Source organism: Dasypus novemcinctus, chromosome 3, assembly GCF_030445035.2.
Source record: "Dasypus novemcinctus isolate mDasNov1 chromosome 3, mDasNov1.1.hap2, whole genome shotgun sequence".
Classification (NCBI taxonomy): Eukaryota; Metazoa; Chordata; class Mammalia; order Cingulata; family Dasypodidae; genus Dasypus; species Dasypus novemcinctus.
In genome coordinates, this window is record NC_080675.1 from 2,290,167 (window position 1) to 2,305,088 (window position 14,922).

General features: G+C 39.6%; 1 protein-coding gene across 9 annotated transcripts in view; it reads right to left on the minus strand.

The window, feature by feature from the left end:
- Positions 1 to 219: 219 nt before the first annotated feature.
- MARK3 (microtubule affinity regulating kinase 3) overlaps positions 220 to 14,922 on the minus strand; it is a 116,016-nt gene continuing 101,313 nt past the window's right edge. For 5 of the 9 annotated variants that reach the window (XM_071213598.1, XM_004459979.4, XM_071213603.1 and 2 more), the window contains 4 exons: positions 7,932 to 8,189; positions 5,071 to 5,097; positions 3,535 to 3,579; positions 220 to 1,187 (listed from right to left, as the gene is read on the minus strand). In XM_071213598.1, coding sequence (XP_071069699.1) covers positions 842 to 1,187; positions 3,535 to 3,579; positions 5,071 to 5,097; positions 7,932 to 8,189 — 676 coding nt within the window. In that variant the 3' untranslated portion in view covers positions 220 to 841. The remainder of the gene's footprint in view (positions 1,188 to 3,534; positions 3,580 to 5,070; positions 5,098 to 7,931; positions 8,190 to 14,922) is intronic. The other 4 variants (XM_023589260.3, XM_004459982.5, XM_004459980.4 and 1 more) reach the window with 3 other exon arrangements.

Genomic DNA, 14,922 nt, shown 5'->3' on the forward strand with positions numbered 1-14,922 from the left:
CGCAAGTCAACAGGAGGGCCGTCTTCTCATTTTATTGCCTTCAGGGAAAAAAGATGCTAGTAATTACAAAATGCTGGGATCTGTGCTAAGAACAAAGTGGCCCCAAGCCTTCATACACTTTCCATTTGCTTTTGTTCAATTTGGTGATAGAGAAAAACACACAGTTTTAGTGACTGCCTTATCTGAGTCTTAAATATAGTATTAGGAGACAATGCAAGATTTTACTGAGAAAAAGTGAATTTTTAATTATCTTGTGCATCTACTTAGAAAAACACACACAGGCAATATTCACAACTATAAATTTAAACCTTTTGCACTAAAAAACCAAACCAAAACAAAAAAAAACCCCACAAAACAAAACGAACACAAAACCACAGGCATGAACTGTAAACCTATATTATTAGCTAGTCTTAAGGTTAATTCTTAGTAGTAATTCAGTATTTTTCCTCTTGGCAATTTTACTGTTTTAGCACCAAATGATCTCCCACAGAGGTACTCCTAACAACTGCCTGCCAGTGTAAGCAGCGGCTCCTGTGAACACCGCGTCACACACACACGGCCCACCTCAGACAGACAGGAGGCAGCTCACTGGGAGGGGGCCACGTGCTGACTTTCAGGGCAGGGGAAAGAAGACAGAGGGCACACATGTCACACAGCTGAAATGTAGTGCATTTATATAAAAAAGGCCAGCTTTCGCTTCCAGGTGTGCTCTCATTCTCATACTTTAATATCATGATTTAGAAGATGCAGACGTTACTGCCTAAATATTATTCTATACATTTCCATTGGTGTTCTGGAAAACACTTTAAATTGCTACTTAATTTACACCATAATTACTGGGTTACAGCTTTAGCTCATTGGCAATTTTGGAAGCAATATTTTTGAAAGCTATGGACGTCCCTGATATCCGCTTAAACCGGACCCCATTCAGAGACAGTCTTGGCAGTTTGCACACCTCCATCTCCCACTGCACGAGGTTCTCTGCATGCCCGTCGCCATGGACACAGAAGAGTAAGAAACGCTCTCTCTGTTCGTAGTCACAGTTATTGGCATCGAGGACTTTGCGAATTTCCCGCATCATGTCACTGGGATCCATGGAACTAGTGGTTTTCATGCTCCAGGTAAAGCGTAGGGAACGAGGTTTTGCTTCTTTGTTTTCATCCTTTTGCTCGGCAGACACATTGCGACTGAAATGCACAGTAGCAGGTTTACTTTTTAATTGTGCAAGAAAAACAACCTTTTCTACTTTAGCCAATTCGACAACCAACATCTTCAATAGAACACACCAAATAACTGAACTCCACATTTCTCCTGCAGACTCAGGTTTAGAAACCTGTTCCTTCACTAAGAAGAAAATTTACCTACCCCATTCCACCTCCCAACACCTAAACTCATAAACCACATGTCAGCTCAGGAAGGAGGAATGTCAACAGATCAGACTCCGCTGGTTGCCCACAATTTTTCAATTTTCTTCTATTACAATTTTTAAAAAATTCAATTCATTATAAGCTGTACTGTAAATGTTTTTCAGGTGATTCCATATTCACGGTATAAAAACACTTTCCCTGCAAATGGCTAGGGTGGAGTTATACAGGGGAGGACCCCAGAGACTACACAGCTAAGCATGGGGACAGGTTATTCTTTCACACACCTCCACTCTATCCTAATTGCTTTTCTTTCTCTCCATTTTTCTAATTTGAACTTCCAATTTTGCTTTAAAGACCATTTTTACATGACCTTAGCTTACTATTGAAATACACAGAAAAATGAAGTATACAGCTTCCTTGTACTCTGAGGATTGCAATGGCAGAGTCTGACTGCTGTGTGAATGGGTTTCCAAGGTGCTTAGCAGCAGTCCCACCCCTCACAAGGCCGGGTCAGTCATGTGTCTCTTGGGAGCTCTCAGAGCACAGCATCTACTCTCCTCTCATTTCTTGGTATTTAAGCAGTATTGCCACAAACCATTTCTTGATTTCTTGCATTCCCATGTTGTGTGTATCTGGATGCTTCAATGGAGACTGAGTACCTAACACTCTTGTGCATTAAAAAAACACACACATACATTTAACCCTATGGCAAATCCATCCAGAGCTGAGGGTGGACCACAGGGCTCCCCTGTGCATACAGCTCTCCCTGTTGCCAACCTGCTAGTAGAATGTTCATTTTGGTTCACATCCATCAAGTGTTTAGAAGCTTCCTAAGTATAAAATGCTCTGTGAGATACGGAGTAGACTATAAAAATGAGCACAGGCTCTCAGAACTAAGGTGGGGTTGAAAGGAAATAGCAGTAGCACAGGAAAGGTCTGAGCAGTATAAGTAGAGGGTCCCAGGAGAAAGAAGTCGAGCCCACCTAGTGGTCAGGGCAATGAAAAAACAGCTTCCAGGGGAGGGTGGCATCTAGTAAGAGCTATGAAGAGCTCATAGGATTTCAACAAAATACAATGCAGGTGTGTGTGTGGGGGAGAGTTTTTATTTTGAAGAGATGGAATATTGTAACCAAAGGTGAGGCAGGTAGGCATGGGATGAGTTTAGGAACACACTGAAGTGCAGAAGAGCTGGAATTGGGCAGCAATATCATCACCATGACAGCAGCTGGCACTTACTTGTACCATTCTACTTGATCCCCATAACACCAGGGATCCTATTACAACACTCATATTATGGACAGGAAAACAGACTTAGGATAGTTACAGAGCACCTGCTCAGGCTTGGATGCAGTACGATTGGGATGTGCGCGCTTACCCCACATAGACTGATGGGGCAGTGGAAGCTGGAGTTGCTGGGGACGTCTGCAGCACAGCACACAGGCCCTCGAATAGATGTGATTTGTCAGGCAATGGGTGCTGAACAAGGATTACTTTCATTCCGAAAGTAATGTGATTAGGGCTGTGTTTTAGAAAGACTAATAAAGAGAGTAGATGGGATAACAAGGATCTGAAATAGCACGGTGGCTACTGGTGTGAAAAGGGGCCCCTGGGGGAGAGAACTAGAACATAGAGTCCTAAGCCCCCTGGAGAACCTCAAACCCTTGCAATGACTGCTACTTAGAACATTTTACTTCACCATTCTTAAAAAACAAAGCTAACTGGAAATATAAAAATCCTATTAAATATTCTGCTTTTATTCTTTGAGGACAGAACCATGCCAGGAGTCAACAATGGGTGGAGACTTCTTCCAGCCAAGGCTCTGTTTGGGCCACGGCCCGAGGCAGGAGGGATGGAAGACACTGCAGACCCACAAGGTGTGGCCAGTCTTGAGGCCACGGGAGTCTGCAAGGGGACGGCCATGGCCCACGGGCGCCCTCACGCGGCCGAGCAGGGAGTGGCGCAGGCTTGTGGGCCCAGGCCCACCAGGAGGCGGCAGCAGCCAATGCACTTAGGCTTTTCCCCTGCTACCCTCATACAGTGGGGCCGGCTTCACTAGCAACCCTACAGTGAGTAGTAATGATGTAGAACATTCAGGAAACGGTGTTGCCTCTGCCACAAAACAAGGCAAATACTTAAAAATATTTAAAATAAAAATCATTTCCCTCACCTTGAGCCCTCATATCTCCCGTTCCTCTCATATTCAGTTGGAAGCCTCAATGAAAAGAAGGTAGAAGCAAAGAGAGTGGGAAAAAGAAAAGAAATCTTACACACCAGTACATGACAGCCTACATATAAACACACAAACATTATCATACAGTGAACACATTTAAATAGCCTTCTGGTCACCCGCTGAACTGATTAAACGTCTTCTCACTGTCTGGCTGGAGCTGGCGACTGTGTTTGACTGACGCACAGTACAGACTGCCCTGCAGGAAGGCAGGCTGCACACGGGCTTCTAGCCCGAGCGAACACACTCATGTCTTTAGGCCCTTGGACTTTGTAATCACTCCTCACAGTTTAAAGGGTTTCTAATTAAAAGGAAACAAGGATCAATTAAATTCTACCTTCAATTACAAAATTGTCTGTGCAAAGAAAAATCAACTTAAAAAAAAAATCACGCAGTAGAATTTCCAACAGCTTCTTATAACAAGCTGATGTTAAAAGCCCTCAGTGACCCCTGGTTTCACAAACATCCAGAGGGCAGCCCTCTGAGGGCACAGCACGGCCCTTGGAGGCAGGCTTCCTGCCTCAGAAGTGTAAATTCCAAGACAGTGAGCAGCATTTTCCGTTCTCTGACTGTTATAATAAAAAATATACATTACAAATAAAGTTTACTTTACAGTAGTGTAAGTAAAAGCAATGGGACATCCTTTCTTCAGTGTCTGATGGAAAAATGACTTTGAGATGGAATACTCAATATTTTTTTCTTCAACTCCCTAGAATATTGAAACATTTCTGCTATACAGCTGCTCACATCCAAATTTCTGAAAAATATCACACCAAATAAGGCTGTAGATTTGAACTGTATGCCTGTTTCCAGTATATCCTTTTTTTTTTTGGAGTACCGGGGGGTCAGGGATTGAACTTGGGACCTCGTACGTGGGAAGCCAGCACTCGACCACTAAGCCACGCTGGCTTCCCTAAGTTGGGCTGTTGTTGGTTATTCAGGAGGCCTCAGGAACTGAGCCCTGGACCTCCCATGAGGGAGACGGATGCCCAGCTGCTTGAGCCACATCCTCTCCCCTTTCCTATCATTTTTAAGGTCTTTTGTTAACGCAATCCTCAGAGAAATGAAAATGACGACTAACACCAAGTACCACCTCCTTACCTTGCATGCTTGTGGCCAATCATTCATTGTACATTAGTGTTACTGAACATCTCATTCTTCAAACAGGTGCATGCTAAGTGTTATTAGTACCAAGAAAGAATTATCTGGATGCTAAATAATTCCACCAAAGAAAGAAAATGCACAGAGCATGCGTAGACCTCGTTATATGGGTGCCACAGTCCCTATAAATGCCTGACAGAGTTAATGTATTTCTTTTCAGTTTCTTTTAAAAGAAGTAAGAATTTAGTTCTCAGCAGAAAGTTTAGTTTTTAAGAAAACAATAGGGCTATAAAGCCAAACCTGATGTTAATTGCAGGAGCCATTTGGGGGGTAAGGATCGCAACAACAACAAAAAAGTGTATTTATAAATCCTACCTTTTGATAAACCTGAATGACATGTTTCTAAAAGAAATTAAGCCAAAAAAAAAAAAAATTAACAAAAATGACTTGCACAAATTTAACAGAAAATCAACAAATAAAACAGGGTCAACAACAGAATGGTGACATTTCTTGGAAAAGTAAATTTATTATAGATAATTGAGTATGTGATCTTTTTATTAGAAATGTAAAAAAATCTGTACCTGTATGAAAAAAATTAGCAGCAAGTACTGACCTTTACTTAAGGTTCTTTGGAACTAAAGATGGATATACTCTAAGATAATAAAATTCAATGTCTTGTGTTAAAAGAAATGCCTTATGTATCATTTATGTAATCTAAATATCTTTAAAAAAAAAAAAACCTTAACTCTCCTCTCATTTGTAATGTAATAAGAAAAAAAAATTTCTTAAATTTCTTCAGAATATCTTATGGACAAAAATTTCACCTTCTTATACATAAACATTAGAAGTTTCATTATAAAATGTTTAACCATTAAATGCTCATTGTTTATTTCAGGAAGATGATTTAAACATTAATAGCATGTTGTTATAGTAGTATTATATGTCACTTTTTAAGAAAAAGTAAGTTACTGGAGTTTCAATACTTCAAACTTCTCAGTGTTTTTGACCTTAAATGAATGAAAATTAAATGACAAGAAAACTGTGGGTATTATTTTTGTTATATGTAACAAATGGAAAGAATTTGCTATTTAAAAAAAAAAATAAGGGTATGATTAGGTTGTGAATAGAATTAGACAAAAGAAATTTCAAAATATGGATTAGGTTTTTATGTTCATGCTGTCAGCTACCTTGGGCAAGTACAGGCCAGGCTTTCTGACCTCTGTATTTCTTACCTCTATATTTCTCAAGCCTACTTCTCTAACTGGACATAGTAGGCACTCAATGTATATACTTGCTGAATGACAGACTGAATTAATGAATTCCATGGATTTAAAAAAAAAACTCAGCCTGATGACACTGCTCCAGATATTAATTGACCAATTTAAAAAATGTGTCAACTACTGCAAATAACTGCCAGCCACTTGAAAATTAGATAAAAGTGGTACAAAGCAAGGTAACATGCATTAAGTAAGATCATGCATGTATAAATATGTTGTAAATAATTAAACACTATGTAATACAGAGTGGCATTATTCAAAAGATTGTCTTAGTTGAAAACTGATTTAAAAGGTCTTTAAAATATATTTTCATTTCCTAATTTTCTGACAGGGAAGAGAAAATATTGGTCAACACTTCCATGCTGGGAGGCTATTTTAAACAGCAAAATCACCAACAAAAAGCACAAAAATGTAAAAAAACATGGCAATGAATATAACACGAAAAGGACAGATTTCCAGTAGGAGAGATGAAACAAGAAGGCAGAATACTGCCTTGTTCCGCCTCAGATGGGATAATGTGTATTGGGCAACTCAAATTTTTTACCCCTCTATGCGTGTCTACGAATGACTGCAAAAGTGCCACAGCTACTGATTCTGGGGTTATACATTCTAGCGATAAATTTGCAAATACAGAATTTGTGAGAATAGACTGTATATGTCTGTGTATACACACACATAGTAATAAGCATTCAATAATGGTAGCTGCTATACAATCAATGACAGCATTAAAATAACCAAAAAAGAGCACAAAAGGGATAATAAATTCAAGGATTTTAATTATGTGCAAGGTTTTATTTAAAGAGCCCAGTGCATAGGCAAGAGGCCAACTCTGTTGCATGGGGAATTCCAGGGGAAATACCCATGGATGGTAAGCAAGACCAGTGGGTGAACAGCCAGGTGACTGACACCGGCTCCATCTTCTACCATCCAAGTTTCAGAGGCAGGTTCCATTTTGACCCAGTCCCTGAGGAAGGAAGCTGGGGACAGGGAGGCCTGCCAAGAGGCCATGGAATGGCCTTGAAAAGAAGGAATGAATTATTCCCCAGCCTCCTCTTGGACTGAACTGTCTCTAGCTAGCCACAAATGGGTACTCCAAAACTGCCAAGGCCCTTCAGACCATTCTGCAGTTCTGCCCAGACTGGAATGGGGTGTCTTAGTAAAAGGGCTAGAAAAGAAGACGATGGCCGGAAACCTTCTGACTCTTCTGAGCTCTACTCACTGCTTCTAGGTATCAGAAATCTGCCCTAACCCAGTGTTCAATATTCTAACAACAATTAGATCATCTGGGGAATGTAACTTGCCTACGTTTTAGATGAATGACCTAATATAAAATAATTTCTTGAGGAACTGAGGAGATTGAAAAGCGGTATTTAGCATACAGTACAAATGACAGCTTACTGGACACCTGAAGCATTTCATCCAAAATGAGATTCTTTCTGAGAATAAACCCGGATTTTTATCTGCAAAACTGGCTCTCCAAAATCTTGCTCTCAATATAATGCAATGAGATGGACAGAACAATGTCAAGGTTTACAGACAATGCAGTCCAAGAGGAAATGTATAATGCTCTGTCTGGAGGGAGGATTACACTGCATACGCTGTCTTCCTCAATGATTTCTTACTGAGAAAGCCTTGCTGCCCTCACCATATTGGGGGTTTTGCTAAACTTCAGTGAACATGCCATGAGGATAAATGATGATCAAAAGGAATGGTAATTAAAAAACAACAAAAAACTTCCTAGCATTGTGAAAAAGATTCTGAGACCTGTAATTTCTATTCTAAAAGGTTTTAAGGTATAAAGAAATTATAGGAACAACTCTTCAAGGCATATTAACTATAAAAACATGAGCTAAAGATCAAACAAGCTTAAAGCATCTGTGCAGTGGCTTTATAAAACAGAAGACAATTCTGCTGCTATGGGCTCTCACTCTGAAACAACTTGTACCACCTGATACTTACCTCCTTGTTAGTTTTGAAGTTAATTTACTAAAAAGATTAGTGGAGCCACGGCTTCGCGTTTGGGACAATGGTGTCGCTTCATGGGACAGGCTGGGTGAGGCAGGCGGACCGTTGTATGTTGCAGTTCGCCGCTCACGGGGCTGGCCGTGGAAAGTGCTACGACTGGCAGTTCCTCGTGGGAAGCGGATTCGATCAGGGGTGGCTGCACTGCTAATACTGTGTGTTGAAGCAACTGGAGTTCTCTGATCAGGAATAGTGCTACAAGATCGGAAAATAAGAGACATTTACACTTTGTTCAAAAAAATCCCAGTTTGTGGCAAACATGGCACACAAAAATTTACAATCACAATACACCTTTTATTGCAGGGAAAAGATCAGTTAGAATAAATCCAGATCCAAGGGGTACTTTACAAGCCTTAGAAGTAAAAGGCAAATTAAATGAGAAAGGATACCAAAGAAATAATAAGTACATAATGAAAGTCTCATAGAGTTTAAGCAAATAATCCACAACTATTTTCAGGGACAAAATTAATGCAGGGAAATTCTAGGACAAAGAAGGGCTAACTCAAGCCTTTTCCCTTTGCTTCCCTCTCAAATTGCTTACATGCAGAGAACCTTGCCAATATAAAAGAAATGAAGCATATGCAGGTATAACTGAAGAAATGGCAACTAAAAAGTCTTGGAAGCACAAAAGGTTTAAATATTGTAAAATTCCACATGCTGAAAGCAACTTGGAGGGGAGAGGGTATTTCTTATACTCTTTGTACTATGCAAAAGCATGTACACACACAAAGACAACCAAGGACACCATGAAACAGAATATACTAAAATAAAATCACATGAAGGACACCTTGCAGACAACTGTAACAGAATTTTTGACTATAAAATCCACAGCACAAATTAAGCAGCAGTGGGTACATATTAGTTTCACAAGGAATGTGTATTTTTCTTACATAGCCTTGAAGTTATCTCCTTCACTGTCTATTGGAGGTAACATCATCTTGGGGTGCCCAGAGGCTGACATGGACATCGACTTCTGATGTCTCAGCCGAATACAGGTAGCAGATGTAGTACAAACTGAGGCAGGGCTAGCTGCATAAGCGAACATTTCTGTCAGGCTGGGAGGGGGTTTGGGTTCAGGCAGAGGCAGAAACAACAGTATGATGGACCAGTGACAAGAAGAGCAACCTGCAACTTAAAGCACACTCCTTCCTCCCAAAGCCTTCTCATTTTTATCGCAGAATAAAAATCTCTTAAAACTTGCCTTGGAGATTCTGGAGCACTGCTAACCTGTAACTGTTCAACAGTAATTTTTAAACTTTATTATATTAAAAGAAAATAACACTTCACATGTTTGAGTATTTGCTTATGTGAGAGGACTGTCTTTCAAGCCAGGCATAAAACAAAGCCCATCCTAAAAACTGATGTCTCCATTCCCATCTACGTGGTAAAGTAAATCTACAATATGAGTATACTGTCCTCTCAACCTGCTCCCCACAGTAAGAGATTTTAAAAAGAATTAATAAAATTATGGGTATATTAATGGCAGCTGTTATGCATCAAAACATTCCAAGTTGTTACTGGCAATATACTTCAGTCAAAATTCCTAAAGCAGGCAAGAGAGCCCCCTTTTTCAAGATGGGAAAGTTAATAAAAAGCAAAATAACTTTCACAGAGAAACAAAGTGAGTGACAGAAATGGCTAGAAGTGTGTAGTTCCACCTGACCCAGAGAGCTACAGGCAAAACTTTGTGACTTTCAGAACAGCCACACATTTTCCTTAATTCAAGCTTGTTTACCATCTACTGGAAATTACAAAAGGGGCAGTCTCTTTCCCTTAAGGAATTAAACTAAGGAGACTCAAGGATTTAGGATTCTGATCAGTCTTTCAGTTATTCTGCAGAAATTCTTCCAAAGCAGAAACCTGGCAACTGGCAAGTTCTTTCTTTCCCTCTTCCCCATATCCAGCCAATTGTGCCATCTTCTTGGTGCCAAGTGCCGGAAGAGGCCCAGGCTGCCCACCCTCTCCACTTCCAGCCCACAGACTTGGTGCAGAATCCCAACTCGCACAGGCCCACTCATCAGCATCCTTCTTTACGCTTACACATTCTAATCTACCTAGTAGAGGGAAGAAAACATCTTCAACTACAAATCTGACCTTGTCACTTGTGGGCTTAGAGCTTTTCAGAAGCTCATGGGGTCTTCAGGATGAAGTTCAAACTTCCCACCTCTGCATTCACAGCACCTATCCTCAAGCATCCAGTCTGGTCCCAGCCCTCTCCCCAGCTTTTACCTTCTGTTCTTCCCCTCCTGGAACTCAACTTTCTGCCTCTTCTGATAATGTATAGGCCCTTGGTCATGTACCAGGACACAGGTGCTAGCCTCCCTGCCAGAAGACTTGGTGTCTTTCTATCCACTCTTTAGAACTCTCCTCAGAGGTCATCCCTTCCATGAAGCCTTCCTTGGGGTACCCTCCTACACTCACTTCTTCCTGTATATTTGGTTCAGGCATCTACCACTGTACTCCAGAGACTCTTCCCAACCTGAGGTCCTGAAGGCTTAGCCTATCTATGATCCTCTCATCAGTGTTTCCCCAGTGTTAGCACAAGTCTTGGGTAGAGCACGTACTCAACAAATACTTCCTTATCTGAAAAAGTTAATGATATTAGCCCCTAGAATTCTTAGAGCTCCAAATGAGGAGGCAGCCTTGGGAGAATGGCTCTAATACAGTCACAAAAGAACTGGAAACAAATGCCTTGAACATATAAAACATTCAGTCTCACTGTTTTTGCCATTTGGCAATCATTCTTTTCCCACAGAAACAGCATGTGAATTATGCTTTAAGGGAACCATCCCCCAACTCTGTATCTCTCGGCTTCAGATGATGCTACCTCTGCCCCAGACTTTGTCTAGCTGTCTTGGCCAGAACGAGGCTCAGAGATAGGCATGTGCCAGAGCCAGACCATGAAAAGCCAGTGAGACAATTCTAGACTTTCTGGCGGAGCAGAGCTGAGTGTAGGGCAATATTAAGCCTAACGCTGCCTGGAGCCCAGGAGTGGAATTACAATACAGTGAGAATGGACCCTGCCTCTCTCCTTGTATGAATGAATGGACACCCTTTCTTATTTAAGCCAGTTTGGACTGGTTTCCTGTCACCTGCAAAACAGAGAGTCCTGGACACAAAGACACAGAGACAGACACATACAATTTAATGAAGAGCTCTTATGTAGTAGTTCTAAAGGCAATTAAAATTATGGACTATTACTTTAGAAATTTAATTCTTATCAAATCAAATTCCATGAAACAAATAATAACAAAATATATTTGCTTTCTAACTTCTAAAGCAGGCCTAAAAACTTGATTTAGGAAGACAGTAAACAACTCAGTATATGGCTACTAAATTTCAACTCTGTACTCACAAAAATTCTCAAAGTTCATCAAATTGTTTTTTGTGAAAAATTGGTCAATATTCCTGCCACCCTAGAAAAGTGTTAAAATACAGAAACAGTAATGTTTTTAAGAAACAAGTTGCATGAAGTTAAGTTCCTATTATCTTTCCAATTGTTTCGTATTCATGTCTGATCACTTTTAATTATTATTTTATTATCCCCTCCCCCTTTACGGCTTTTTGCGTGCTGTCTGCTTTCTGTGTCCATTAGCTGTCCATTCTTTCTGTGTCTGTACTTATCTTTATTTTATCTCCCCTCCCCTTTGCGGCTTGCTTGCTGTCTGCTATCTGTGTCCATTCACTGTGGGTTCTTCTGTGTTCTCACTTGTCTCTCTTCTTTTTTTGTTGAGTCTCCTTGCTGAGTCGGCTCTCCGCAGTGCCTGCGGGCCAGGTGGTGCTCTGCAGCGTGTGGGCAAGCCTGCCTTCACAAGGAGGCCCCGGCATGTGAACCGAGGGCCTCCCATATGGGAGATGGATGCTCATCTGATTGAGCCACAGCCACTTCCCTTTAATTATTTTTTAATTTTTTAAAATTTATTTTTTAATCCAGTTAAACGTCCTAAAAGAACTGGTACTTTCGTATAAAATCTATCCTATACTAGGAAATTTTGATTGCTGATTAAAGGCATAATCAGGGATTGGGCAAAGGCAGAATTAAAAATATAACCCAAAAGACAAATGTGTTAACTATAATCAAACCTCCTCCCCTCCATACCTGTGGCTTCATGCAGAACAAGCAGAGAAGTGGATAAAGTAATAAAGCCACGTCACAATTTTGAAATTTCACCTACTATATTAAATACCTAAAACATCTATGAAAAGATTCTCTTCTGTTCTGTTCTATTATAATGACATCATGCCACTTCTTTGGGGTAATCAAATACACCTGAAATACTTCCATAAACAGATATAAAAGCATATGACAAAGCAGGGGCAGAGTGTACATGTTTTTGTGGGTTTTTTAACATTATTAACTTGAGGGATCAAGTGTAAACCAAGAAAATTCATCACATTTATATCTTAACAGTGTATTATTAATGATAAAAAACTAATTTTGATTATCTATTGTGTAAGGAGCTGTACTAAGTGGTTTAAGACTCACTATAAGCTTACATGACCTTGACAGCGATATAACTGAAGACATAATCAAAACTATCTCTTGCTTAATTTATACCGACTAGTAGTCAATGTTGGTATTGGGTAATTTTCATAGATCAACACCAGAAGACGGCAGAATAATTACATCAGGAAAATTATAGTAGAAATTAGGCTGAACTTCAGCATGTCTGCTATCAAAATGACATTTTTGGAGAGGCATGTGGGAAGATGCCAGGGGAGGAAGCTCCAGGAAATCAGTCTCTCCACCAAAACAACTACTGATCGGGCAGAAACTGTATGAATCAACTATTTTGAAAGACTAGAGTGTGGTGGAACAAGTGCAGCATTCAGGGAATATCTGGAAGAAGACGCTAGTAAACTACCTGAAATAATGGTGAAGTTCACCTTCTGGGCAGCAGCTATCATCCCCTATTACCCAGTCTCGTGGGAGGCAACACTGTGGCCTGCAGCCCAGGCTCCTGGTGCAGCTTACTGGTGCCAGGATGGGCTATAAGGACCTAGTCCTCCAAAATCCATGGGTGGGTGGTCTGACTGCTGATCACTTTGGATCAGATACTTCGAATGGCTGGGGGACTGATTCTGAGGGTCATTTTTCTAACACTCTCTTAGGGAAGAGGTAGAGGAGTCTTAAAGAGGCAGAAAAATTTTCTGGAGCTGCAAAGTACAGCAAGTGAAATGAAAACCTCACTTGAAGAGGACAAAGAAAGGATCTGTGAATTTAAAGACAAAAAATTGAAGTTATTAAATTTGAAGAACAAGAGGAATGAAAAATGAATAAAAATGAACAGAGCCTGAGGGACCTATGGGACACCATCAAGTGTACCAATATGCACATAACAGGAGTCAGAGAAAGAAGAGAGACAGATAAGGGGGCAGAATAAGTATCTGAAGAAATAATAACTGAAAACTTCCCCATCTGATGAATAAGATGAATAGCACATACAGGAATTTCAATGAACTCCAAGCAGGATAGACAATAACAGAGCTACACCAATACACATTATAGCAAAATTGTTAAAATCCAAAGACAAAGAGAGGCTTTTAAAATCTGCAAAGGAGACACACCCTGTCACATACAAGGGATTCCCAGTAAGATTAAAAGTGGAATTATCATCAGAAACCATGGAGGCCAGAAGACACTGGGATGGCACATTTAACGTCCTTAAAGAAATTGTCAACCAAAAATTCTGTTATTGTCAAAATTATCTTTCAGAAATGAAGGAGAAATTATAAGACATTTACAGATAAAAGCTGAAATAGTTCATTATCAGAAGACCTTCTCTACAAGAAATGCTAAAGGGAGTCCTTCAGGCTGAAATGAAATGAAATCAACAGTAACTCAAAAGTCATAATAAGAATAAAGATCCCAGGTAAAGATAACTATACATGCAAATATGAAATCCTATATTATTGTACTTTTAATTTGTAACTGCTTTCCCCCCCCAAATGATTTAGGCAAATGTGTAAAATAATATTTTAAATCTGTGTTAATAGGCATATAATGTATAAAGATGTAATTTGAGATGACAATATAAAGGGGGAAGGAGGAAGATATATAGAAGTAGCAAGTTTCTATGTTACTGAAACTACGTTGGTAACTAGTTGAACTAGATTGTTGTAAGTTTAAGGTATTAACTGTAATGACAAAGGTGACATTACAAAAATAACTAAAAAACAGAGAAAGAAAGAACAGAATCAAAATAGTACATTACAAAAAAGCAATTAATACCAAAAAAGGCAGTAATGGAGAAATTGAGGAACAAAAAATATACAAATGACATACAGAAAAGAAACAGTTAAATGGCAGACATAAATCCTTCCTTCTCAGTTATTACCTTAAATGTCAGTAAGTTAACATTTAACTCCCCCAGTAAGAGAGAGAGGAAGAAAAAGCCCACTTAATCTACATTCTGCCTAAAGAGACTCAATTAACATAAAGACAGTAAAAAGTACGTAAGTAAAAGGGTGGAAAAAGATATACTATATAAATGGTAAACAAAGACACCCAGAGTGGCTATATTATTGGCAGACAAATAGACTTTAAGTAAAAAATGATAAGAGACAAAGGGTTTTATATTATATTGATAAAAGGTTCAAGCCTGCAGAAAGAAATAATTATAAACATATATGCACCTAACAACAAAGCTCTAAAATTTAGGAAGCAAAAGACAGAACTGAAGTATAACACGATGAATCCTGTGGTCGAAGACTGACTGGTTAACTGGATAAATATGAGAACATTCTCTTATGAATTATAACAACTATATAATACTAATACAGGGTGTTAAAAACCAGATGGGTTGGGGAAAAATACACCAAATGTAAGATAATGGCTATAATTAGAAGTACCATTTTGATGATGCTCTTTCATAGTTTGAAACAACTGTCTCACAACAATGCAAGGTGTTGGTGGTGGGTAATGTAT